Genomic DNA, 24707 nt, shown 5'->3' with positions numbered 1-24707 from the left:
CCGGGCGGGGTGGGCTGCAGCCCCGGGACGGGCGGCGGCGGCGGGGGCGGGTCGGCCTCCCCCGACCGGGGCTACCGGGGGGATGGCTTTGTTCGGGGCTCGGCCGGGGAAGCGGGGCCGCGGCGTGCACACGCGTGTCCGTGCGTGCGGGTGTTCCCGTGGCCATGTGCTGGCGTGTGCGTGCCCGTGCGTGTGCACACGCGTGTGCCGGGGCTCGCAGCTCCTCCGCGGAGCATCACTACCGGCCGGGCACGGCGCCAACAGCTCCGCGGGATCGGGATGCTGTCGGGGCAGGTCGGGGTGCGGGGCGGCACGGCCCTGCGGGGTTCGGGGTGCTGCGTGGGAACCCACAGACGGGGCGGCGATCATCGCCTCCGGGCCCGGCGCTGCTGGGGGACGTCGGTGACCGCCTGGTCCCCGCTCCTGTCGTCTTCTTTTGGGGGAATTCGCTCGCTCCAGCTGTGTCAGCTCGGCTCTGCCCTTTTCGGGAGCCACGAGAGGCCGTGTCCGGAGGCATGGAGTGTCCCACACCTGCGGGACGCATGTGCTCCAGCTCTGCAGGGATTCGCTGGCATTGCCAGAGCTGGGAGCTCCCGGAAAATTTGGGGCTTCTCACCCTGGGGAGGGTTTGGGGACAGCTGGATGACACGGTGACTGCACCGTGTTCCCCTTTSGTGGAAGGAGGGCTTGGGCTCGGGCTTCCCCGTGCTGCTTGGCTGTTCTGCAGCCCCCCTTGGACCCCRGGCCCAGCTTGCTCTCCTCACTGCACCCAGCTTCCCACTGACAGGAGAGGGCTGCTGAGCACCCTGTCTCTCGTCCTGGTGCCCAGGACCATTCTCCAGCTAACACTCTTTCCTCAGGGGTGCCTGCACCGTGTCCCCCGCTCCACCAGCCACAGCAGCGCCTGGATCCCGATCCCGGTCCTGCAGCACCGGGAGAAAGCTGACTTTTACGGTAGGCAGCCGACCCTGTTCCTCCCTTCCCATGTGCCTGGGCACTGTGTGCCACCACGCCACACCGGCTGTGCCAGGGACAGTGAGTGCTCCAGGTGGCTGCCCAACCTGTTGTCATGGGTGTCATGGAGAAAAACAGTCTGAGATGTACTGGGGGTCCACGTGCTGCTCACTTCTCACTACCCCATCCTCTCTCTTGCAGACCCGTGGTGGAACTAGCATGGGAGAAGCCTTCCCTGGGCATGGGCAGCGCTAAGGAGCCCGAGGGGCTGCAGGTGCTGAGCTGCCAGGCYGGGGCTGAGGACGCCTGCGAGCCCAGTGCCAGCTCCCCTGGCTGCCCAGCAGCAGGCGAGTGCCTCTCCAGCTCTGGCTGCGCTGCAGGAGCCCGTGCTATGAGGACCTGCTGTGTGGCTGAGCCAGAGTCCCAGGGCACCAAGGCCAGCTCAGTGGCAGAGAAGAAAGTGGCATCACCAGCAGGACCAGCTCCAGGCACACCTCTCCAGGACACCAGCACAGAGCAGAGTGCRGCAGTAGCAGCAGGGAGCTGCGGGGGACCGGGGGGTGCTGCCCCTGCCTGTGGTCCCGCAGGGATGGGGGTCCCCAACACSCAGAAGGAGGACGCAGCCCCCACTTCCCCCCTGCCCGATCCCTGCCTCCAGGCAACCAGCAAGGACATGGGGAGCGCGCCAGCCCCTGCCAAACACGTGGCATTTGTGAAACCCACTGCAGGCACCGGGACAGCTGAGCTTCCAAAGCAGGAGCAGCCCCAGGACGGCAAAGGGACATCCCCGGGGGCTGCTCCCCTGACAAAGAGCACTGAGGCTCCCAAGAACCCCCAGGGAGGCACAGCAGAGCCCCCCAGCACCAGCACTGTGGGGACTGGGGGTCGAAGTGAGGCAGGACCAAGCTCCACCACTCTGGGCCAGGGCAAAGCCGAGGGGAGCTCAGCCCGGGATGTGGGTGCTGGGAGCAGCCAGCAGCCCCAAACAGCCAAGCAGCTCTGTGAATCCCACTCTTCTGACGTGACCCCACCCCAGGACGCTGGGACACAAGACATGGGGACGCAAGTGGACAGCCGTGTGTCCCTGGTGTCGGTGGCCTTAAGCCCCATGAGCCCCCCGTGYGGGGCTGCTGCCTTCACCTTCCCCAAGAGAGAGACGGCCTCTGCAGYCCCAGGCCTGGAGCCCTCCAAGAAGGACGCAGAGATGCAGGTGTCCATGCCCGTGGAGACCCGCTCAGTGGCCACCGGGCCGATGACACCGGTGGCCAAGTCCCCGCAGACCTCGTATCCTGAGGTGCAGGTGAAGGGGACGGTGCCGGAGGTGGTGGAGGAGGAGGAGCCTCCGGAGCCCATCCGGGAGGTGAGCTGGGATGAGAAGGGGATGACGTGGGAGGTGTATGGGGCCTCCATGGAGGTGGAGGTCCTGGGCATGGCCATCCAAAAGCACCTGGAGAAGCAGATCGAGGAGCACGGGCGGCAGGTGGTGGTGACCCCGCAGAGCACYCGCACCGGCTCCATCAAGGGAGGGCCCCGCAAGGGCGAGCCCAAGAGGCAGCCCAGTGTCTTTCGGGCTCTGCTGCAGAACGTCCGGCGGCCCCGCTGCTGCTCCCGCGCCGGCCCTGCCATGGAGTGAATCGCTGCCCACGCTGGCAGGGTGGGGGTGCCTCGGGGCTTCTCAGAGAAGGTGGGGATGGGTCCCTGCCCTGGCGTCCCGAGACACCCGGTGCCAGTGTGCGGGGCTGTGGCGGTGGTGGAGCACTGCACACTGGGACAAGGTGTCTCCTTTGCTGGGGTCCTACTGTCAGCCTGGGGTTCCCCCATGAGTGTAGCCCCATGGAGGTRCCCTGGGACGTGAGACTGGTGCCCTGTCTCTGTGCTTGGTGGCTTTTTTCAGCACGAGGAAGCACGCGGCTCCTTCCRGATGGAGGCAGCTGCTCCTGTGCATCTCCTGCCTGTGGCACGGGTCTGAAGATGGCTCGGGGTGGGTGCTGTTGGCTGCCCTGAGCTCTGGCACCTCAAGCAGCAGCATCACTTCCCGTGCTGGAGAGACACTGGTGCATTGCCCTGCCATTGCTTTGCCTGCCCGGGGCTTGGCCACTCTCCAACAAGTGGCCRTGCATGCGTGGGTCCCCACGGCTGCCCACGGCAGGCACCAGTCCCCCAACAGCCCTGTTCTCTCTGCCCCACTGCCGYGTTGTGGGTGCCCTGGAGCTGGGAGGATGTGGCCACACAGGGCACCGGGACAGATCTCAGATGGGAGAGACTCGAGGCTGACCACGYGTGTGACGGAGAGCTGCTCATCCCTGTCACCATGGCTGGGGGAGWCTGTCCCCATGGCCCCAGCTCGACCTGCCTGGAAGCAGCACATCCTCACCACGGCTGGTGGTGGGTGTGAAGCCTGCCCTGCTTCCAGGCCTGTCTGGCTGCCCCAGTGGTGCCAGGAAGGCCCCACATGCTGGGGACACGGGCACACATCCCACTGATGCGACGACTGCAAAACGCCGCCACTTTTTACAGCTGGGGTTTTTCAGGGTGGGGGTGGGGGTGGGTGGGGAGCTTTTATTGAACTGTGTTTGCATTTTTGGAGCTTTTTAAGAGACACTTTCAGCCATGTGCGTCCTGCTGGAGCCACCTCCTCCGCRGTGGCCTGTGGGGCTGAGACCATCTTTTCAATCACTGTTCCTATGTTGCCTGTGCTCTGCTGGGCTGAAGAGCATCGGGAGTGAAGGGTCAGTCTGCAGGGGTGAACATCCCTGTGGCTGGGCCAGCATCTCTGTGGCTGGCAGCACCTCCATGTCCTGCCAACATGTGGATCTTGTCCCCCCAGCCTGGCCCCATACAGAGGACCAGCCCACAGTGCCACAGCAAGSGGGGCACAGGTCTGTGACCAGCATCTGATGGGCAGAGGCTGCAGAAAAGGCATGCTTGGGGAGCTGCACCATCCCCTCTGGGCATGGAGGGCTCAAGGTGCCAGAGTCACCACTGCAGCYGTTTTCCCTCGTTAAGGGTAAAGTCTTGCCCACCCGAACCCACACTGTACATCCTGGGCTTGTTTTGTCCCTGTGGGGCTGCAAAGGGCTTGCTGAAGTGCCAACTGGCAGCCGGGGCCGTGGCAAGTGCCCACTCTGTGCTGTGGCACTCGCCGGGACCTGGCTCTGCTCAGTGCCTTGGGCTGTGGGAGCAGTGCCACGGCCATGCCAGGAAGAGCAGGAGCCCTGGGGCATCCCCCTGCCACCCTGCCCCAGGCTGTGCTCACCTCCAGCCCCGCACTGCCAAGCTGTGGCACACCAGCGCTGCAGCTTCATCACCTATTTTCTTCTTTTTTTCCTCTTCATTTCTTTTGGGGGGGACGGGGGGAGGAAGGGGCGGGAAGACCAATCTGTCAATGTGGATGTTGGGTAATAAAACCTTGCACAAACCTCTGTGTGGGGCTGCCTGCACCTCCCTCCCYCAGGGCTGAGAGGGTCCTGGGGACAAGAAGCCAGGCTAAGCCCCATAGTGGCACTCATAGTGGCAACTCGTAGTAGCACTCATCTCCCCTCTGGCACCAGCTGGCCCAAAACCAGCACCTCATGCTGGGAGATGACTCCAAGCTCCCCAGGCAGATGGGCTGATGACTACAGGACACCATAACCCCCGTGGAACAGTTTTATTGCCAGACACTGAGCACATCACCACCAAGGCAGCTGCCCGAGTCCCGCTCCGGCYCCGCTGCACCCCGTGAGCCCGCTCACAGGTCCGTGGTGGTGAAGCTGGTGTTGAGGTACGCTGTTTTGGTGGGCTCCTTCAGGTTCAGGGCAGCCACCAACACCTCCTTGTCACTGGGGTCTGTCGGCCGCACTTTGACCTGCTGTAGGAGGAGAGCGTGGTCAGAAGGGATGGGGACAGAGATGGAGGGCAGGGACACCCGTCCTCCCCAGGAGCTGAGGGCTCTTGAGGGCTGCAGAGGAAGGGATACAAGGGGTCCATGAGCCCCTGGGGACTGCAGCAGAGAGAAGAGGCTGCAGGGTGCTCTGTCAGGACTCCCCAGCTGCCCAGCACTGGCAGCTCTTTGYACACTTACCTCGATCTCAAAGTTGTCATCTGCTGGTGCATTTACTGTGTTTTCATCCAGGGAATTCATGCTGTGGAGAGTGGAGGGTAGGAGGTAGAAAAGAGCCAGGCACTGGACAAGTGAGGTACAGGGTGACAGYCTGTGGCCTTTGGGAGCTGCCCACAGAGCTCACCTGGTCACAGAGAGGGAGTCCTCATGGAAGCCCAGGTCATGGGAGGGATCAAGTGGCTGGTTCAGGATGGGGTTGGCCCTGGATGAGGATGGGGGGCAGGTAAGTGCTGTCCCGTGGGGCTGTGGGTCAGCCCAGGCCAGCAGTGTCGCCCAGGCAGTAAGGGTGTGACATTGAACCCTGCAGCCCCTGGATGTGGGGACATGCCTGGCCTCTCCCCACCTGCTGCAGATGGAGGGAGCCCCCCACTCACCCCTCAGCGTTGTACTGGTTGGTGCCAGGAATGCCAGCTCCCTGCTGTGCTGTGGCAGGRTTGAACGTTGTGGCCACCTTCAGGGCCTTCATTGCACTCAGCTTCCTCTTGTAGCTGCAAAGCCCAGGGATGGGGTGGGTGAGAGGGGCAGGGCAGAGGTGGGCTGTGGGATGGGTTGGGCAGGAGCGGGATGGAGGATGGGGATGGGTCTGGGGRTGCTGGTGAGGATGRGGGCAGYAGGGGRAGGTAGGAGAGGGTGCAGGCAGTAYGGTACCTCCTGGTGGTGAGTACCAAAACCAGGGTCATGATGAGTATGAAGATGAGCAGGAATGCTGCCAATCCTGCGATGATGCCAATCAGCTCCATCTCCTTGGTGGGCTTTGTCACCTCCCCGGGGCCCTGGCACAGAGCAGGGCTGAGGGCACAGTCTCAGCCAGCAGAACCCCCCCAGCCAGCCCCAGCTGGGCTTGTTGCCCTCTCCCTGTGTCCTTTGCTCAACCCCACTCACAATGACAGCCAGGCCCAGTTTCACCAGCTCRGCCAAGCCCAGCGGGTCGGACTGAATGAGTCTGCCAAGGAAAGCGGGGGTGTGAGCAGCTGAGCTGCTTCCAGCACGTGGCAGTGCCCGTGCACAGCCCCAGCACTCACATGCTCAGGTCATTGACATCCAGGGCAGTGCCATTGCTGTAGACGAAGTACGCCTCCATCACTGACTTGGCAACCACCCTGCAGGATCAGAGAGATGGGGGATTGTGGTGCTGGGGTGCAGGGCATGGTGTCCTACCCCAGGTGACACCCCAGATGCCAGCACCATGTCCCCTTCCCCACCACTACTCACCGRGTGTCACGGGTGTCCTCCAATCTTCGAATGGCCACCACGTAGACTGCTGCCTTGGTCACGGAGGTCAGGGCCCTAGGGAAAAGAGAGRTGGGGGAAGCTGGGCTGGACATCCTACTGTTCTCCTGGGAGCAGGTGGATCCCCTGAAGTCCCCTCCTCTGATGAGGACCCACCCCCTTCACAGTCCATGAAGCTGAGAACACAGCTGGTGGGTCCAGCCTTGCACGCCCTGCCCCAGCCCAGCACCCCTTACAATTGAATATTTTCGGAGTTACTCTGGACTTCTTCCACTGTTGTCCTGAACTGGAGCCGAACGCGGTAGCTCTGATCCACTGTGAAGATCTGCATGTGGAGAGCAGAGGTGAGCGGGGCTSGGCTGGGAGAGGGGTGTCCTGGGACAGCATTGGGGGTGACACTCACGTTCAGCACAGTTTGTGCTCTGTTCACCGGTTCCTCACCATCCCGAGCCTCCACTGTAACCTGGTACTGCCCCTTCAGTGATTCATCAAGGTTGCTGGCCACCCTATGAGGACAGGGACATCAGCGATCCCACTGGGGTGCACAGGATGTCCCCAGATGGCACTGCCACTGCCATCCCTCAAGCTCCATCCTACCTCCATGTCCAGGTAGCACTCCAGAAAGGCTTTGTCCCCTTCCCAGCCCGTGCTGGCCCTGCAGCTGGCAGGAGCTGAGCTGYATCCCCCCACCCTGGCCCAAACCCAGGCCTCACTGGATACTCCCGATGTAGGTGTCCTTGTTGAGCGTTGTCACCACCCTGAAGAGGTTCTTGAAGGGCCGACTGACCCCGTTTTCCTCCACAAACACCACACTGACGATGGAGAAGGTGATGATTCCCCCCTGCCCTGAGTCAGCATCTGTGGCCTGTAGGGACAGAGCACGGGTGAGAATGTCCCCTGCATGCCCACAGTGGGGACAGGTGAAAAGGCTCCACGGGCTGACAGATACAGRCAGGAGCTCCTCACCCTCACAGTAGCCACTTGCAGGTCCACAGGAGCGACTTCGGGGACAACCACTGCAAGGGACAGACAGAGGGATGATGCAGACATGCTGGTGAGCAGCCAGACTCGCTGCAGACCCCACACCCACACAGCTCCAGGATTCCAAACACCACTCGCTGCTCTCAGCCCCACAGCCTTCATGGAAAGCTCTGAGTGACCCCAGCCTGGCCCCTGCACCACTCACAGCCCTGCCCACGGCTCGGGGAACATCCTCGCTGCTGCTGAGTGTGGCAGGGCACGGTGGRTGCAGCAAGGAGCCCACAGGATGTGCCAACCCCAGCTGCTCACCAAAGGTCTCTGAGATGGCCTGGAAGACTGGCGTGTTGTCATTCACATCAATAATGATGATCCTCAGGGTTTCTGCAAACATCCCAAAAGCAAAGCCCCAGTCACCAACAGAGCAGCCCTGCAGCACCATCCTCTGCTTCCTGTGGGAGCCCTGTCCTCCCAGCAGGCTCAGATTCCTGTGGCAGGGACCAAAAGAGCTGGGGACACCCTCCCTCYGTAGCCAAACCACCCAGCTCCTGCCCTGCTGCCCACAGGGAGGTGGGAGAGGCAGGTCCCAGCCATGCCATGCCATGCCATGCCCAGGGGTGGTGGAAGGAGYRGGCAGYGGGGGCCGTACCGTTGCGGCTGTAGCGGCTGCCCTTCTCCGTGTACAGATCCTCAACCCGCAGCGAGAGCAGGACCCTGTCACACAGCTCGTAGTCGATGTCTGAGCTGTTCACCAGCACCGAGCCGTTGGGTGCCAGCACGAACCAGCCCCAGCACACATCCTCAGCGCTGCTGTCTCCCTTGAAGCAGGCAACTGCCAGCTCCTCGAAGACCAGTGAGTGGTTGGTGTCGGGGTCAAAGGCTCTCAGTGTGTGGATCAGACCCTGCTGTGTCCCGTTCTCAGCCACGGACACGTCCTGCAGCGAGTCTGGCAGGATGGTGGGGGGCTCGTCATTGACATCCAGGATGTGCACCAGCACTGGGACGCTGGCTTTGTCCCCTGCGTTGTCTGCAGCCGTGTTCTCTGCCAGCACTGTCAAGTTGAAGAACTTCTGCTGCAGGGTGTCATAGTCCAGGAACATGTCAGGGTCTACAGWCAGCTGCCCGCTGTAGTTCCCTGGTCCCAGGCGGGATGAGCGGATCAAGAAGTTGCTGGAGCCATTGCTCCTTTCAAGTCGGAACGAAATGCGGGAATTGATCTCAGTCCGGTCGGCATCTGTGGCATTCACCTCACCCACGAAGGACCCTGCAGGTGGAGACAGATGCTCAGTGGGCAGTGGGCACTGACTCAGGACCACYGCTGGTCCCACAAGCCTGGCCATGCAACTTCTACCTGGAGTGTCTTCAAAGACTGAGAACTCATAGGACTGGTTGAGGAACATGGGAATGTTGTCATTCAGGTCCTGCAGGAGACAAAGCCCATGGCTGAGGCCCTTCCAGGAAACAGGATTCCCCACAGCCAGCTAGGGACAGSAGTGTGGGCACCTGCCTGCCCACAGGCAGGAGCTACACAAGCCCTCTCCTGCCTCCTTGCATCAACTATTCACTCTGCCCCCACAGAAAGCCTGGAGACACAGCACCTCCACCACAGCCAGCGATTCCACATCCCCGCCCTGCCCATCCATCCATCCATCCCAGTTCCAAGCCCCAGCCTGCCCCAGCATGTCCCTGCTTGTGCCCAGGGCTCACCCCCACGGTGATGGTGACGTTCACCGTGGTGCTCTGCCGGGGCTCGCCGTGGTCGTACACCATCACCGTCACCACCATCTGTCCACGCTCATCTTCCAAGGCCTCACGGTCCAGCGGCTCCTTGCTGTGCATCTCACCTGTGTCTGCATTGATGGTAAAGTTGTTGCTGAACAGTCCTTCCAAGATCATGAAGCCCAGTCTGCTGTTGCAGGTGCCAGGCTGGTCGTTGTCGATGGCCTGAAAAGGTCCGTGTTTGGAACGGGGCTGTTGGGCACCTTGGGGACAGTCGCTCCTCTCTGACAGCCCTGTCAACTCCTCCACTGTGTTGGTACACACCTGGATCTGTGTACTAACGTTCTGCCCCTCTTCCACCGAGATGAAATAGGAGCCAATGATGACGGGCGCCTCGTCATTGGCATCCAGCACTGTGATCTCCAGCACYGTCGTGCCCACCAGGTTGCCCCCGTCCTTGGCCTGGAGGTTGGCGTAGTAGATGGAGCGAGCCTCCCGGTCCAGCAAGCTCCCATTGCGCACCAGCAGAGCCCCGGTTGTGGCGTTCACCATGAAGATTTCACGGCTGTGCAYACACAGAGCCATCACTGGRTTAGGGTTAGGGTTGGGGTTAGGGTCTGGAGCCCCCTCTCCAGGATGATTCCCTGCTCATGGCTGGCTCTGCCCTTACGTACATGGTCTCTGGGAGCAGCTGGTAGGTGATCTGGCCCAGGACWCCGCTGTCTGGATCATAGGCCTAAAGGACAGAAGGAAGCATCTGGTCAATCTGTTTCAGCCCCCGGAGCAGTGATGGGTCTGGGGCAATGCCTACTGGCAGYGAGCACCCCAAAAATGTGGCCCTGRCAGGYACAGGMTCCCACCCCTGTGTGTCCACTGGCCCTAACCCCTTTCTGTATTCATGAAGAGATCAGTGCCCRCAGCACAAGCTGCACTAGAAGTGCCAGGTGTGCCCAGTGTCCTGCTTCGGGGACATAAGCTGTGCCAGCTCCCTGCCCCGTGCCTGACCGTGATGTTCGGGGAGATGACGGTGCCATCAGGGCTGTTCTCCATCACGCTCAGGCTGTAGGTGCTCTGGGGGAACTCAGGGATGTGATCGTTGCTGTCRATGAGGTCGATGGTCACGGTGGCTGTGGAGCAGCAGTCTGTGGGGTTCCCCGTGTCATTAGCAATGATCTGCAGGATTGAGAAGGGACTGTGTCTCACACTGGCACCCAGACATTAGAGAGAGATGCTCCAGCCCAACTCCCCTGCACCAAACAAGCTGCCAAGGCASAGCTCTGTCGTGCTTTGGCTCCTGAGCCCTGCAAGCAAAGGGCCGTGTCCACACTGTGCCCTAATGCATGCAGGGAGCAGGAGCTGCCCCTACAGAGCAGCCCAGCCCTACAAGTCCCACCTGCACCACCATGACATGGCTTATCTCGTAGTCCACTAAGGATGAGTTCTGCACCAAAATCTGGACTTCCCCTGAGCCCACAATCATTGTGGGGAACACAGTGAAGGCAGCAGCATTGGGACCCWGCAGGCTCAGCTCAAAACTGCTGTTGATGCCCTGGCGGGGAGTGACAAGAGTGAGGGTGAGTGGTGCAGCCAGGACAGACACCTGCCCCACAGCCCAGCCCCATGGACTGGCTCCCACCTTATCTGGGTCGTGGGCAACGATGCTGAGGTTGGACACGGGCAGCCTGGGGGAGGAGTGTTCTATGATACTTCCTGTGAAGTCRTTCTGGGCATTGGCAGAGAAGTTGCAGCTGGAGAGGGAGCAGTTGTAGAACTGGGGTTTGTTGTCATTGACATCAGTCACCACGACTGTCACCCAGGTGCTGGTCTGGGCCACCTTGCCGTAGATATCCAGGTTTTTCTCACGTGCCTGGGCAGGAGGAGAGAGCAGGTTGGAAGGGCCCAGGGAGAGGAAGAGGATGGGGTTCCCCTTCCTGCCTCCTACTCACCGTGACTTCCAGCAGCACTTCCTCACTTGGCAGCTGCTCACGGTCCAGGGGCTCACTCACAGTGATGGTGCCCGTTGTGACATTGATAAYAAAGGGAACACTGGCATCTAGGACAAGGGGACAGCAGGAACCAGTGGCAGTCATCACGAAAGGCAGGCCTGGCCCTCCCTCTGCCAAAAGGTCAGGCTGGCAGAGCCTGAGTACCTAAAATCAGTCTCCAGGGTCCCCCTTGCTGCCTGAYCACCCCTCCTGCTCACCCACCCTGGCTGTCCCATCCTGCCCCATCACTCACTGGTGTTGATGCTGTAGAAGATTTCATCATTCACCCCCGTGTCTCGGTCWATGGCAGTGACACTCAGCACAACGGTGCCCTGTGGGGACATGGCCATCAGGGCCCAGACACTCCAGGGGATCAGAACCCCAGGGAGGGCCAGGGGCAGGGACATGACACTGGGGCAKGCAGGCTCCTGACCAGGTCACAGTTCTCAGGCACAGAGCCCGAGTAGGGCTCATTGAGGAACCGTGGGCTCAGGTTGGGCATGTCTTCAATGGTCACAGGCAGGTAGGTAAAGCTCTTCTGGATGACCTCTTCGTTGTGCAGCAATCCCCCACCATCCTGAGGAGAAGAGCACCTGTCAGTCCTGCAGCCCCCTTACCCAGCAGCCCTGCACCCCCAGACTGGCTGCTCCCCACCTTGGCGAGGATCTTGATTTGGTAGAATGTGTTCTTGGCGTAGTCCAGTGAACCGTTGAGCACCACACTGCCGTTGGGCAGGATGTAGAAGAGATGGAAATTYGTCATGTTGTCTGGGATCACCTGCGCAGGGAACATCATCACCCTTGTCACCAAGACAGGGAGCAGAGGTGTCCCAGCAGAGATGGGGGCTCAGTGTCCACCCTTCTGCCAGTCTTGGCCCATGGGGAGCCCCTCCCTGTCCCCAGAGACATGGGGCTGCCACAGCCCCCAGCACCCCAACCCCACAGGGATGCCCCAGGGATGGGGTTTGGGCATTGTGRCCACTCCATATGCTCTGTGCTCACCTCCTCGATGCCGTAGCTGACTTTGGAGGCGTTCCCGGTGTCGCTGTCGTTGGCAAACACGGTGTAGATGATGCTGTGCAGTGTCATGTTCTGGGCATGCAGGGGGGTGGTGGGAGAGCAGGGGGTTATGCTGAGCTGCAGACACTGCCCAGTGCCATGGGACACACAGGGACAGAGCTGCTGCCCGTGCTCAGGCCAGGCTGGACCCCCTCCCCACCCTCCCTGGGGCTCCCCGGGAGCAGGGGCTGCACCCCAGCCCTGGAGTTGCCAGAGCAGGGTTGGACTCAGCCCCACGCCCCATCTACACCTTGATCCAGAGTCACCCTGTCCCGGGCTGAGAGGCAGCTTGGGCACACCCTGAACAGAAGCTCATTGCAAGGGCAGAGTCCCSGTCACATTCCGGCGCCTCAGGGTGACACAGAGGCTCCCACCGGGAATTTCCCCGGGGCTGAGCCCTCCCAGGTGCTGACTGTCACCCCACGCCCAGGTAACTGTCACCACACACCCAGACGTGGGGTCACACCGTTCCCAGAGCATTGTTGTCCCACTGCCGGCACACCCATGCCATAGGAGCCACCCAGCACGGCTGCCCCGCTGCCCGTGGGGGCTGGGAGGTCCCAGGAAKGTACCTCGGGGATGGAGACGTTATATGGCAAGTTCTGGAAGACCGGGGCGTTGTCATTACGATCCTCCACGATGACGATCATTTTTCGGGAGACCTAYCAGGTGTCAGGGAGGGCACAGGATGGGTGTGGGAAATGGTGGCCAGCAGAGCTGGGGGCTGTTCTGGCACCCCACACCCGCCCTGGCTCTGAAGCCAGCCAGCATCACCCACCCACTTCCAGYTGCCTTTCCACTGAGCCTTGTCCGTGGCCTCACTGGGACCCTGCTCCCTTCCCACTGCAGCCACCCAGCCCTTGCCCCAGCACTCACCTCATTATTTACACCATCAGACACTTTGGCAGTGATGGTGAGCTTGGCCTGGAGCTGAGGGGACACAAGGCAGGACTTGGTCAGGGCAGGGGTGGAGCTCAGTCCTTGGAAGGTTGAGCCCCCAAACAACTCTCCCTCCAGGAGCTGTGTTTTGGGGCCAGGGAGTGACCCACAGGCTCTGCCCTCCATCCCCATCACCCCAGACTCCCACTCAGGCAGGGACATCTGCCCACACCTCGCGGTCCAGGGAGTTCCTCAGTGTCACGTTGCCTGATTTGGCGTCGACAGAGAAGTAGAAGGCGTGTGTCCCTTCGATTTTGTAGGTGAGGGGGTCATTGTCTAGGTCATAAGCCTTCAGCTGGAAAGCAAACTGGCCTGGGGGCACAGACAGTGTCAGCCCCTGCCCCAGAACCCCCCAGTCACTCCTCTGACCCCCAGGCCCTTCTCGAGACCGCCCTACTCACCCAGYTCCAGGTCCTCAGGCACGTAGAAGATGGTCTCATTGAAGATGGGGACCGTGTTGCCTGAAACTGCAGGGAGGAGGAGCTGAGCCCATCTCTGTGCCAGGCTCAGACCCATGGCTGGCAGCCCCTCCTCAGCTCCAGCCGTGCTTTGGGTCTCCATGGGAGGCAGGGGAACCCCCAGCCATCACCTCCAGACCCTGCTTCTCCTCCAGCTGCAGCCCCCGTGCCCTCCCCACTGCCCAACCCTGCCCTGCCCTGGTCTCCTGTGGGGTGGGCAGCTGTTTTGGGGTCRCAGCTTCTCCCAGGGAATTAAGAAAGAGTGTTGGGAGTTGAAAGCACCTCCAGCACCTTCCACCCACCAATGCCAGATACCAAGAAGAGTCCTTACCTGYTGCCAGGAGGAAGGGGAGCAGCACCAAGGAGCTCCATGCCATCCTGCCAGGGTACCTGTGGGCACACATCAGGGAACAAGCACCTGAGAGGCTGAGAGCTGCCCCCCAAATCCCTCCTGGGGGCAGGAGGGGTGAACAGTCCCCTCTGCTGAGCTGGGCTGATAAGCAAATGCCAGGCTCCACACCGCACCCCTGGGCATGGACTTCCTGGGGATGTGGCACAGGATTATCCTCCAGGCAGAGCAGACTGGGGGTGTGCTTGGGGACCCCGGGAGCCTGTCCTGGGCATGGCTGGAGGCTCCATTGCTTGTGCCCAACAGGGCCTTYCCAAGGAGTGCTTGGAGTCTGAGAGCAATCCATGGCACCACCAGGGCGTCTCCCTCCTCTTGCCAGGGCCTGTGGGGCCGACAGACACCCCCATCTCCCCCTGCATGGAGCAGGGTGCCTGTGGGGGCCGGGACAGGGGCTGACATCCCTTACCTGTGTCCCTGGGGATGCTGCGTCTGCATTCGCATCTTGACACTGTCAGACCTTTGCCTCCTGCAGTAAACACGTTCATCAATCATTAACTGCAATTAAGGGGTGAGAATTCCCTCTCCCGCCTTCTGTATTCCTTGTGTCCCTCCCACCCAGCTCAGCTCCGGGCTTTCTTCCCAAAATCAGATCCTCAGGTCTCCATAGTGGGTGCCATCCCTCGGGATTCAGCCACCCCAACCTGCACCCACGGGACCTCGGCTCCCAGAAGGGGTTTGGARCCTGCAGGGATGCAGAGGGGTCCCAAACCACCCCAGGAGATCAAAGGAGAGTTAGGGAAATGCCTTGCATCCCCTGGGCTGGGGACATTGAGGTCCCACCAGGACAGGGGGTGGGCACCAACCTCGTGGTGTGGCCACTGGGGCGGGTGCCTGGGGCCCTCTGCACCCCCTGCCACCCACTCCCCTCCCCAGGGGCTTGGCCCAGCCTCCCTGACCTACTTCAGACCCGCTGGGGACAACGGTGGATTGTCCAGCTCTGGTCAGGCAGAAAAGGGCTGGGAGGTGGCGGGGGGAGGGCATGGGCAGCCCGTTGGACCCCCGCATCCATGGCCCTATTCCCTGGGGAATCCACAGGRCCTGGATACTGGAGAAACTCTGGGGTCTCCCCAGGTACTCATCCTGCTCTGAGGTTCCCATCTCACCCACACCTGGCTCAGAGAACCCCCAGAGAAAAGGTTACAGGGGACAGACTGTGACACCCCTTAGCAAACCTGTCTGGAGATGGTCCAGGATCACCCCAGCTCCTGCAAAGGCTGCTCCAGGACATCCTCACAGACACTCTGTGAGCTGCCTGGGGTTATGCCTGGAGTCCCTCAGGGGATGTCTCCCCTGACACTCCTGGGGCTGGTGCTGGACACCCTTCTGCAAACTGCCCCAACTGTCCTGGGGCACTTCTGCGCTTCTCAGGGCTGTCCCAAGACATCCACAGCTTCCTGAAAGGAGGTTGTAGCTAGGTGGTACCCGACCTGTTCTCCCTGGCAGCCAGTGAAGGTTTAGGTTGGACGTCAGGAAGAATTTATCACGGAAATGTTTGTCAGGCATTGGAATGAGCTGCCCAGGGAGGTRGTGGAGTCACTGTCCCTGGAAGTGTTTGAGGAAAGACTGGACGTGGCACTCAGTGGCATGGTCTAGCTGACATGGTGTTGTTGGGTCATAGGCTGGGCTGCACGGTCTCAGAGATTTTTTCCAGCCTCATTGATTCTGCGATTCTGTGTTTTTTTGATTCTCTGATTCCTGTGATCTTCCCCAACATAAGTTGCGCTGCCACTCGAAGCATTACGGCGAAAGAACCGCCGCGCGGTTCAGTGGCACCGCTTTTAGGCTCATTACGGCAGGAGGCGGCGGGCGCGCCCATCGGCGCGGCGCGGGGGGGGACAGCGCGGCTCGGCCGGTTCCATCGGCCCGGCGCGGGGGGGGACAGCGCGGCTCGGCCGGTTCCATCGGCGCGGCGGGCGCGGGGGCGCCATGAGGCGGGGCTGAGGCCGGAGCGGGAGTGGCACCGGGACTGGCACCGGCACCGGGACGGACACGGAGCCCGGCGGGCCCGGCCGCCGCGCCATGCGAGCGGGCTGAGCGGCGGGCAGCGCCGGGGCACGGCACCGAGCGCCGGGGGCGCGCCTCCCGGAGGTACGGGACGCGGCGGCGGCTGCAGGCCCGGGCTGTGCGGGGCAGGGCCGGGGCACCGGGGGGGGGCGGCGGGCAGGGCCCGGGGCTGGGGGAAGGGGGAGCGCAGCTCCGGAGCAGCGGGACGGGGAGGGCGGCGGGCAGGGCCCAGAGCGATGGGGCGGATGCAGGGCCGGCAGGGCCCGGTGCGGCGGGCGGGGGATCGAGCGCGGCCCGGTGCGGCGGGGGCGGCCGGGCCGGGCCGGGCCCGGTGCGCAGAGGGGGCGGATGGTCGGGGCGGGCGGGGGTGGCGGCTACCGGAGCATCGGGGGTCGRGGAAGGGGCCGTAAAGCGCAGCCGGGCCCGGTGCAGCTGCACGGCGGTGGGAGGAGCCCCCGGTGCTCGGGGAACCCCGCGGGGACAAGGGGGCAGCGGGAAGGAAGCCGGAGCGCTGCCGCCCTCGGGGGCTTCCGAGCCTGCCCCGGCCGGAGCCCTTCTCGGGGGCTCCCGCGACCCCGGCCGGGCGGCAGTCGGGGGCTCCTGCTGAGGCCGGTGCTGTGTCCTGGTCTCGCTTGGCACCCCCGGTGTCCCGTCCGCCGTTCTCCCGGACCCGGTAAACTGTGCCAGCTCGGGGCAAGGCCCGGCGTGGGACAGGGGAAGGGAGGGGAAGTGGCGAAACTCTTCGGAAAGTTGTCCCTGGGGAGGAGGTAGGAAACAAATGAGCCCGAAGTGACGGGGTGGGGGTAGTGGCACCCGGGGTGGTGGCAGTGGGACAAGCCGTGCCACCGGCCCAGCAGGATCTGTGCTGCCATCGTGGGCTGCCTGTGGGGCCCGTGGTAGCCGTGTCCCGTGGAAGACGTGTGGGACTGGGTTGTGGGCAGCTGGGATGCGCTCCARTGTTTTCTCTCCCGGGCACTTGAGCTCTGCGGCCAAGTGGGTGCTGTCCCTCCGTGTGGGGACACCCCTCTTCCCAGGAGCGCGGCTCTGTTTTGTGCCGGTGCCTTGTCCACCAGCTCTGCATCGGCCCCGTGCCCCAGGACAGCTGGCTGTGTGTGCCTGCAGCTCCAGAGCTCATCCCTGTGCTCCCCTTCTTGCTGTCCTGTGCTAGTACCTTGTTCCGTCCCTCTGTCCCCTGCGCCCATGTCGGCTCTGACCCCCCAGGACCTCGAGGCCCCCCTGGAGATTGGGTGTTGTGCCCCGGGGAGATGCGCAGGGCTGAGCCYGGCGGGGCAGGTGGGTCCCCGGGGCCAGGCAGGAGCCCCGGGAGGAGGAGCAGCTGTCGGAGGGGAGCCGGCTGCGTCTGATGTCACTGCGGTGCATGGTGGGTAATTATGCACGTTGCAATGAAAATAATAAGGCCGGCTCCATAGTGGTGTCTAAAAATACTGCTAATGCGGAGTGCCTGCTGGGCGCCTTTGTTTGTCACCTTTGGGTGTCTGCTCGGGGGCTGGCCGGGTCGTGTCACACCCCTCGTGCAGTGGCTTAGGTTTAGCAGGTGAACTGTGGCCCCTGTGTGCTCCCCCACATCGGGACACGGTGCTAGCAGAGACAAGGAAGGTGTTGGCATGGGAGGTGAGGCAGGAGGAACCTGTGTGTGTTTGGAAGGCTCCAGTGCCACCTCCCTGCATGCAGCCATGCAAGGAGTCTCAGTGGGATGGCAAAGCTTTGTTCCCCCAGCCTTGCTTGGAGGGAGCCAGGCACTCTGAGGGGTGGCTGTTTCGTGTTCCAGAGGCCTGATATCACCTGGCAAGCACCAGCTGGTWCCAGTACAGATCAGGATTTGGGCCCTGGTGGTGTGGTATGTCCATCACCAGCAKTGTGTGGCCAGGGTAGAGCTCACTGGAGCTGGGGCTGCTGGACCTCCCCCCCTGGGGACTGCCACCACGWTGTGTCCTGGCATTGATAGTACTCGGACTGTGGCAGCTTGATGCTTTCTGGCTGAGCAAAAGGAGGAGGGTGGAAGGGATATGCACCTGGAACAGAGGGAAATTATGTGATAGGTGCTGGGTGGCACCTGGGTGCTGGCTCAGGCCAAAAGCTGTCCAGCATTCTGATGTCCACTCTGTGGGCTCTGCTCAGACACTGTTGGTGCAGCTCTGGCTGCTGCTGTGGTCCCTCCATCTKCTGCCAGGTTCTGAAAGCTCCCACTGCAGCGGAGGGAGAGGCTTGCAGGGGTGATGAGAGCCATCTGAAGCCCAGTGGCCTGGTGGGCTGGCAGGGGGAAGGTGTTGTGTGTCAGGGCAGCAGTGGAGGGCAGGAAACACTGAGCCTGTGTGCTTGGGTCTCAGTGACGAGTTCCTTCCGCTTTGTGTGTAGGGAGATCAGAGAGGTGGTGGCTGCTCTTGGTTCCCAGTTGATGTTTGTGGTGGGCTCTGATGCCAGCTGTCAGCTGTGGAAGCTGAGCCTTGTCCCTCTTCACTGTGAAGCAAACAAGGAGGTGTCACTCTGCCGGCAGGCTGGGCTGCTTCTGCTTTAGAGTCAGGGCTGCATTCTTGGGGCCCCATGCTGGGCGCTCCTTTCACTGGAGAGGGAGCATCACTGCTGTCTCTGCTCTTGCCAGGTGCTAACTCTGACCTCTGAAGCCATGCATGGCAGTGGTGTTCCCTTGAGCAGTGAAACACACTGTCCCTACCTGCTGTGCTGTGTGGCTCCCTTTGGTGAGTGAGGAACAAGGAATGGGGAGAGGAGACYTTGTGAATCCCATTGATCTGCACGGTGGAAGCTGCATGTTTGCATCTGCCTGCCTGGGACCAGGGCCCTGTGAGGGGAATTGATCAAGCTGTAAAACCCAGAGCCAGCTAATGAAATAGGGACTATAGATTTTTATTTTAAATGGAAGAGAGTTTAGGAGAGATTTAATTATCCTTGGTTTATGGACCTGTTAGAGGAATGAAATAACAGCTGGCAGGTAAGGGCTGGGCTTCAGGTCGCAGCACTTTACTCCCAGGTGTCTGCAGAGCTGGTCAAGGCCTGCCACCCAGGGCAGAGTGGGAAGTGATGTGCAGTCACTTGGAGCAGAGTCGGACAGGCTGGAGTCCTGTTTATCCTGCCAGGTGTCCGTGCTTCCTGCCAGGAGTATGTGTGCTGAAATAGCAGAGGGTCTGTCCCTGGGCAGTTGGGGCTTGTGTTAGAAAAGCTCTCCTTGTCCCTGGGGCTTGGTGTGGGCCAGTCCTTGTGCTAGTGAACATCAGAGTTTGGGAGCACCATGCTTGCTGGGCTGTGTCCCTCCAGGTRTAATTTTCCCAGGGCTGTGGGCACTGAGCCCTCGCTGATGCCCGTGTACCTGCGCAGTGTGTGGAGTTTGTAAAGGAGAGCTGCAGAGCGCTGGGATTTGCTGGGCTCAGCTGTGTGTTGGACACAAGCTGTAACGCTGTCACTACAGCCACTCCTCCTGTGTGCATCCACTCCACTGTCACGTGAGGCCGGCCGCGGGGCACAGCTCGGGAGGTGGTGGTGGCAGGCGGCACGGCRCTGGTTTTCGGCAGAAAAGCCTGGCTTCTGGATACCTTTGGGGTTTTCACCTCTTTATTGAGGAGCTGGTGCACAGCGTTTTCCCACCATCCCTTGTCTCCCTGCTTGGACCAGTCTGGAGAAACATGGTTTGCCACCTGCCCTGTGGGGGTGATTGGTTGGCCAAGGAGTTTGTGTACCCATCAGGCAGGCACAGCCTGTAGGGTGCCAGTCCAGAGGCTGCTAAAACATCCAAGGAAGCTGCTGGTGCTGAGAGACCWCCCAGAGTCTCTCCARCATTGGTGCAGGAACTTGGGAGAGSCAGCCCCTGAGCCCTGCGATCATGGAKCTGCATGAGGATGTTGCGTGGCTCCCTGAGACAGGTCAGTTCCAGAGCAGTGTGGATCTGCTGTCGGCTCACCAGGGTRTTGGGAGAAGCCAGCCTGCTGACTCTCTGGCAGCAGAGCTGCACCATGGTGYTTATCCTTCCTTCCACCCTTGCACCTGCAAGTGCTCAGCCTTTCTGGGCAGGAGCTGTTTCCWGGAGGGCACAAGCAGCCCATGGGGCCCATGTCCAATGTGGCATGTCTGGGTTTTCTGGAGYGGGGTGGTTTGTGAGGGCTCCACGCTTGGCTGTGTGCATGGCAGAGGGCRAGGTTGAGCAGTGCTTGCAGGCCTTGGGAATATTATTTTTCAGCTGTAGACTGGTCCCTGGAGACCTGCCCTTGCTGGCTGTGGAGCTCTAGTTCAGGGTCTTCCTTGGCTACCCTGGAAAGCAGGATGAAGTTTTTTAGCTCAGCCATGCAAAGCAGAGGACTGGCCTGCAGTGCTGTGTGTGAGGAGCTGCTTTCTCTCGGGTGAGCCTGTGTGGTGGTGATCCAGGCCTTCAGCATCTCTCGCTGTTGCCCCTGGGAAGGGAGGGCCCATGTTCAGGTCCTTCTTTCCCCCAGCCTGGCAACACTGAGGTGTGGTCCCCTCCGGCAGGTTGTCTTTTCCCTGCTGTGCTGGTGGGGCTCCCTAGCTGCGTTTGCATTTTGAACCAAGTGTCTTAGTTGACTTTCTCTCCATGCCTGTGCTTTGGGAAAGTGGTGAACAATAAAAATGGGCCGGCGAGAGCTGTAGCAGAGGTCAGGCAGCTCCTGTGCCCCAGGCTGCTCTCTTGTCACCGCACAGTCGTGCTTTGTGCGCGGGGGCTGTCAGCTTGAAMGTCATGTTTTTGCTCTTAAAACCAACCTCAGGCACTGGTGTGGGGCTCTCTGAGTGATGTACGGGGACGTATTGCAGCAAACCTTCACACTTAGGGCAGTGGTCACTCCCTGTTTTGGTGCATCTTGTAAGCAGCCTCTTGGCAAATTTTGAATCAAGGACAAAGGAGGGTAAATGGTTGCTGAAAATCATGAGTTTCTCTGAGCTCCTTTCTGAAAAAGATCGTTGCAGGTTGTCAGTGTCCCTGCAGGCTTCTTAAAATGCAAAACAAACCGCCCAGCCCAACTTCCTGACTGTCACTAGCGCTTTCAAGAGATGCTTCGTTTTGCTGAGCGGTAATGAAACTGCTTTTCGCCATCCACCAGCTCCTGGTTCTGCCTGTATCCCTTTGCAGGAGCTGCTCTGCCTGAGCACAGTGGAGAGCAGGAAAGTGTCTGGAGCCTTGCCCCTCCTGCCCTTGGCTGCTCACTTGGCAGATGCCATTAACACTGTCCACAGCATGTAGAGGGGGCTGGACTCGGAGAGATGCTTGTGGAGAGGTGGCAGATGAGCTGGGGACTCCAGGGATACTTTGTGGGGAAGGGAAAGAGGGATGATCACTCCTTCCTGAGCTGACTGTCCCAAAGAGAGATTGGATCTTTTTAGGAAAGGGCTGTCTGAAATGAGAACTTAAAGCGAAGGGCAGAAGAGTACAGACCCCTGACTCATAGTAGGAAGGAAAGGGAGGACTAGGGAGGCTGCCCAGGCAGCAGGCTGGAGATGGACACAGTGGGATTTGCKCTTCTCCTTCCACCCATGTGCAGCTGAGCTGTAGAACTGGCTGCTGCAAGATGCCTGGGCAGAGGTGAGCGTGGTTCAGCGAGCTTCTGTCCGGGAGAGAAGAGGAGAAAGGAGGACACAACCCATTTCTTGATGCTGCTGAGCTATAGAGGTGGCCAAGCTGGACCCAGCTGCTGCACCAGCAGCCTTCTGGTCATCCATTCAGGTTGTGCTGGTGTTTCTAGGGCAAACAAAGGAAGGTGGAGATCTCTGCAGATTATTTACCTTGTCCTAAGGAAATGAAGGCTTGTTGCAAGCTTACTGTTTATTTGTGAGTGTTCACTCTGCTTTGAACTTGCTGGATGGTGTCACTTGGGGTAGGTGTCAGGTGTGGTTGCTGCCTCTGAGGTCTTGGCTTGCTACAGACTCCAGCTCTTGGGGAGGAAGACTCTGCTAGTTCTCCCTCTGCAGTGCAGCTCAGCCGTGCTATTAGACATCAGAGAATCCACGTGGGAGAGATCGACAGGAAACTGGGCGTTATCAGTTCCGCTGCCTGTGCAGCTACTCGCTCCTCATGTCAGCATCCTCCACGTGTGTGTGGCTGGAGGCGTTTGATGGGAGTGCTGTCAGCCCGGGGGTGGGAGTGGGTGGTGTGTGATCACAGTGGAGGCGTCCTCCCTCCACTGCCAGTGAACTCGGCTCCACCGCCTGTGTGGAGCAGGGAGGGAGCTCCTTGCTCACTCATCTCCACAGTGGAGAAGAGCTTCACCCTGCTGATGTTGGTGTGTCCCATGTCCTCTGCTGCTTGTGTTGGGCTTTGGACAGGGTAGGGACACTCCTGCTGTTCCCTGCTCCCTGCAGTCTGAGAGCTTCTGCATGTTTGCTGCTGATTTCTTCCCGCTTTTTTTCTAGGCCCTGGGGAGAAAAGASAAGGATCTGGGGCCTCTTTCTCTCCCTGCAGTTGTGTGAGAGGTCCAGGACAATGTGGAGGTGAGGCATTRCCATGCTGAGTGTTGGGGAGAGCACAGGGCAGAGCAAGCCTCCAGTGGGAGATGTGTTCTCACCACTGGATCACCCTGGCTAATCCTGTGTCAGACCTGACCTATATATGGGGCAAGGGAGATGGCATGTCTGTAGCAGCAGATGGTCTCTTAAAGAGCCTGGGCTCAGGAAAGCTTCATTCTACTGGCCCCTGGCTATCCTGAAGGAAAGGATRGGCCACCTGTCGGCTGTGGAGGAGCCAGGTTCAGCCTGAGCAGTCCCTGCAGGTAGAGAGCTTTCTAAGGCTTACTGCTGTCCCACTCATCACACGTGTCACAGATCTCTGTGGCTGAATTGGGCCCCCTTTGTCCTGGCCCAGAAGCACTGACCAGCTTTGCTGTAGCATAATTTGGGCCCCTCACATGGCTTTTCAGGCTGAGCTCCTGAACCTGGGCAGTGTGATGTTGGCATCTGTGTGCATGGCTGTGGCCCTAAGAGAGTGTGGGTTGAGCTGCTTCCGCACGCTCTGAWCCTGCAGCTGGATATGTGGTGCCCCATCCTCACTGGGCACAGCCATGTGCAGTGTGGCTGTGCCATGGGGACGATCCAGCCTGGCTGGGCGGGAAGCATGAGCAGCGTGTGAGCTGTGTTCCATCAATGGCTTCTCCTGATGCYGTCCTGAGGGCATCGATAGCTGCTGCCCACGGGGGAGCTGATGACGCTGGAGCGGGTCCGGAGGGAGTGTCTGCAYAGATATCCACCATCTGTGGCCTCTGCCTGCTGCAGTGCTCTGCCCAGGATCAGACCGTGTCCTGGCAGCCTTGTAAAGGTGCCGTGCTGCCTCTGCCCACCAACAATGGCAAGGTCAAAGGACAGAGTGCTGTTTTCCTTCTCTTCCCTGTAGTCTCCAGCTCCTGAAGCAAAGAGGCTGTAGTGGAACAGACCTGGARGGTGGTTGTTCAGGTTTTGCCTGATTCAGTCCTTTGGCTCTTCCTGCTGGAGTTCTTGCTTAAGTGCGTGGCTCTGACACCATCATAGGTCTGTCCCACCGTGTCTTCCTGTCCCTATGTCCCTTAACCATTAGGGACAGAAGCAGCTGACTGTGGTGTTACAGTCATGACAGAGGGATCTTGCCCCAGGATCTATGCTCTGTCTCCTGGGGGATCTTTGAGTGTGGTGTAGTTCCTGCTGCACRCCTGGATTTGGGAAGAAGAGGTGAGAGCCTTGAGAGGGGCCTGAAGGGACCTGGGCATAGGGCTAGAATGGGGCAAAGATGAATACGACTGCTCTTTGCAACAATGAGCTACTGAATTGTTAAATTGTCGATCTGAGGTTTTCTTTGAAAGGGGTGATGCTACAAATTAATTAGCTCCCTTTTGGTTGTTAGCACTTTAAAGCCCAGCTGTCAGGGGAGGGCTGGTTTATAGGCATTACATCAGGGCTGCCGGCTGGCTCGCTCGCCTACCTGGGAATTTCTAAGTGTGCGTTGTAACCGGGGGAAATTTGGCTCGGATGCAGCATCTGGCGCTCCGTGAAGCTGCTGCGATGTGCTGTCCTGAGCACGGGGATTTGACTGGTGCATGAGCGGTGCTGCTGGGCTAAACGGGGAGCCGGTGGCACAGCCTCTTGAGCTGCAAGGGAGGCGGTGGCTCGGCCTGTCGGTGTACAGCTCCCGGGGAGCCGGTGGCACAGCCTCCCGGTGTGTGGTTCCCAGGGAGCTGATGACTTGGCCTCTCTGTGTGTTCCCGGTGAGCCGGTGGCTCTGCCTCTCGGTCCGGCTCTCAGCGTTAGCCACCCGCCGGGTGACTTGCTCAGGTGAGCTGCAGGTGTGCAGGGGATGGTCCGAGTAGTTCCTGCTTCTTAATTAATGTGTGAGAGAAGAGGCCTTTCGGAAGCAAAAGGGGCTTTTCTGGTGCATGGAAGTTTGAACAGGCTAGAGATGTCCTGGGAGAGCTGTTGGTGCGGGCAAGGGTTGGATGTGCAGAGCGGGGTAGGGGTGCAGCTCCTCCGTGCTCCCGTCCCAGCGCGGGAGGYGRYGGGGAGCYGAGCCCCTGCCTCCCCACCCCCGGAGKTTTCTGCCCACCAGCACAGAAGCACGGCGATTCCCGGGCACACGGGGCTGCCGTCCTACGGAGCTGCCAGCCCGGTGCACGGGGGCCCGGGAGCGATGCGGGGGCACAGCCACAGGTACGGTGCCACCAGCCCTAAGGCCTCTCCCAGCGGGGCGAGGTGGCCGGTTCCGACACCAGGCGGCTCGAGAAGGGCGGTGGGTGCCCGGTGCCCCCCGTTCTGAKCCGCTCTCGGTGGTCCCGGGCGGGGGTCGCTGCCCCGCGTGGCAGCCCCGCGCTCCAAGATGGCTGCGGACCGTGACACGCCTGGTCACGTGGGACGCGCGCGCGCCGCGCCGCTTCCCCC

The 24707-nt window shown here is 60.9% G+C and overlaps 3 protein-coding genes across 6 annotated transcripts in view; 2 read left to right on the top strand and 1 right to left on the bottom strand.

Annotated features, from left to right (window-relative positions):
* GPRIN1 (G protein regulated inducer of neurite outgrowth 1) overlaps positions 1 to 3419 on the top strand; it is a 4205-nt gene extending 786 nt beyond the window's left edge. The window contains exons 2-3 of one of the 2 annotated variants that reach the window (XM_057378527.1): positions 861 to 954; positions 1156 to 3419. In XM_057378527.1, coding sequence (XP_057234510.1) covers positions 1196 to 2587 — 1392 coding nt within the window. In that variant the 5' untranslated portion in view covers positions 861 to 954; positions 1156 to 1195 and the 3' untranslated portion in view covers positions 2588 to 3419. Of the gene's footprint in view, positions 1 to 522; positions 955 to 1155 lie in introns of those variants that run through there. The other variant, XM_057378529.1, reaches the window with a different exon arrangement.
* A 1177-nt stretch (positions 3420 to 4596) lies between these two features.
* Positions 4597 to 13800, bottom strand: CDHR2 (cadherin related family member 2). The gene is made up of 31 exons (XM_057378544.1): positions 13755 to 13800; positions 13367 to 13432; positions 13138 to 13277; positions 12903 to 12956; positions 12599 to 12688; positions 11970 to 12059; positions 11623 to 11745; positions 11402 to 11545; positions 11222 to 11300; positions 10930 to 11036; positions 10620 to 10850; positions 10377 to 10532; positions 9989 to 10156; positions 9658 to 9719; positions 9308 to 9548; positions 8972 to 9208; positions 8616 to 8685; positions 7914 to 8528; positions 7577 to 7648; positions 7253 to 7302; positions 7000 to 7151; positions 6690 to 6792; positions 6523 to 6611; positions 6269 to 6343; positions 6079 to 6156; positions 5939 to 5999; positions 5705 to 5829; positions 5431 to 5544; positions 5181 to 5258; positions 5018 to 5078; positions 4597 to 4804 (listed from the first exon to the last, which is right to left on the bottom strand). The coding sequence occupies exons 1-31, from the start codon at positions 13798 to 13800 to the stop codon at positions 4685 to 4687; spliced, it is 3897 nt and encodes a 1298-aa protein (XP_057234527.1). The 3' UTR covers positions 4597 to 4684.
* A 1979-nt stretch (positions 13801 to 15779) lies between these two features.
* The window catches only part of RNF44 (ring finger protein 44), an 18104-nt gene continuing 9176 nt past the window's right edge, over positions 15780 to 24707 (top strand). Inside the window, exon 1 of one of the 3 annotated variants that reach the window (XM_057378490.1) lies at positions 15780 to 15920. The gene's annotated coding sequence lies outside the window, so the exon portion shown is untranslated. Of the gene's footprint in view, positions 15921 to 22224; positions 22302 to 23400; positions 23508 to 24707 lie in introns of those variants that run through there. The other 2 variants (XM_057378492.1, XM_057378491.1) reach the window with 2 other exon arrangements.

This window comes from Malurus melanocephalus, unplaced genomic scaffold, assembly GCF_030028575.1.
Source record: "Malurus melanocephalus ecotype Western Australia unplaced genomic scaffold, MMel_1.1 scaffold_362, whole genome shotgun sequence".
In the NCBI taxonomy this organism is placed as follows: Eukaryota; Metazoa; Chordata; class Aves; order Passeriformes; family Maluridae; genus Malurus; species Malurus melanocephalus.
The sequence above is the reverse complement of the archived record's forward strand: the minus strand, read 5'-3'. Positions and strand labels throughout refer to the sequence as shown.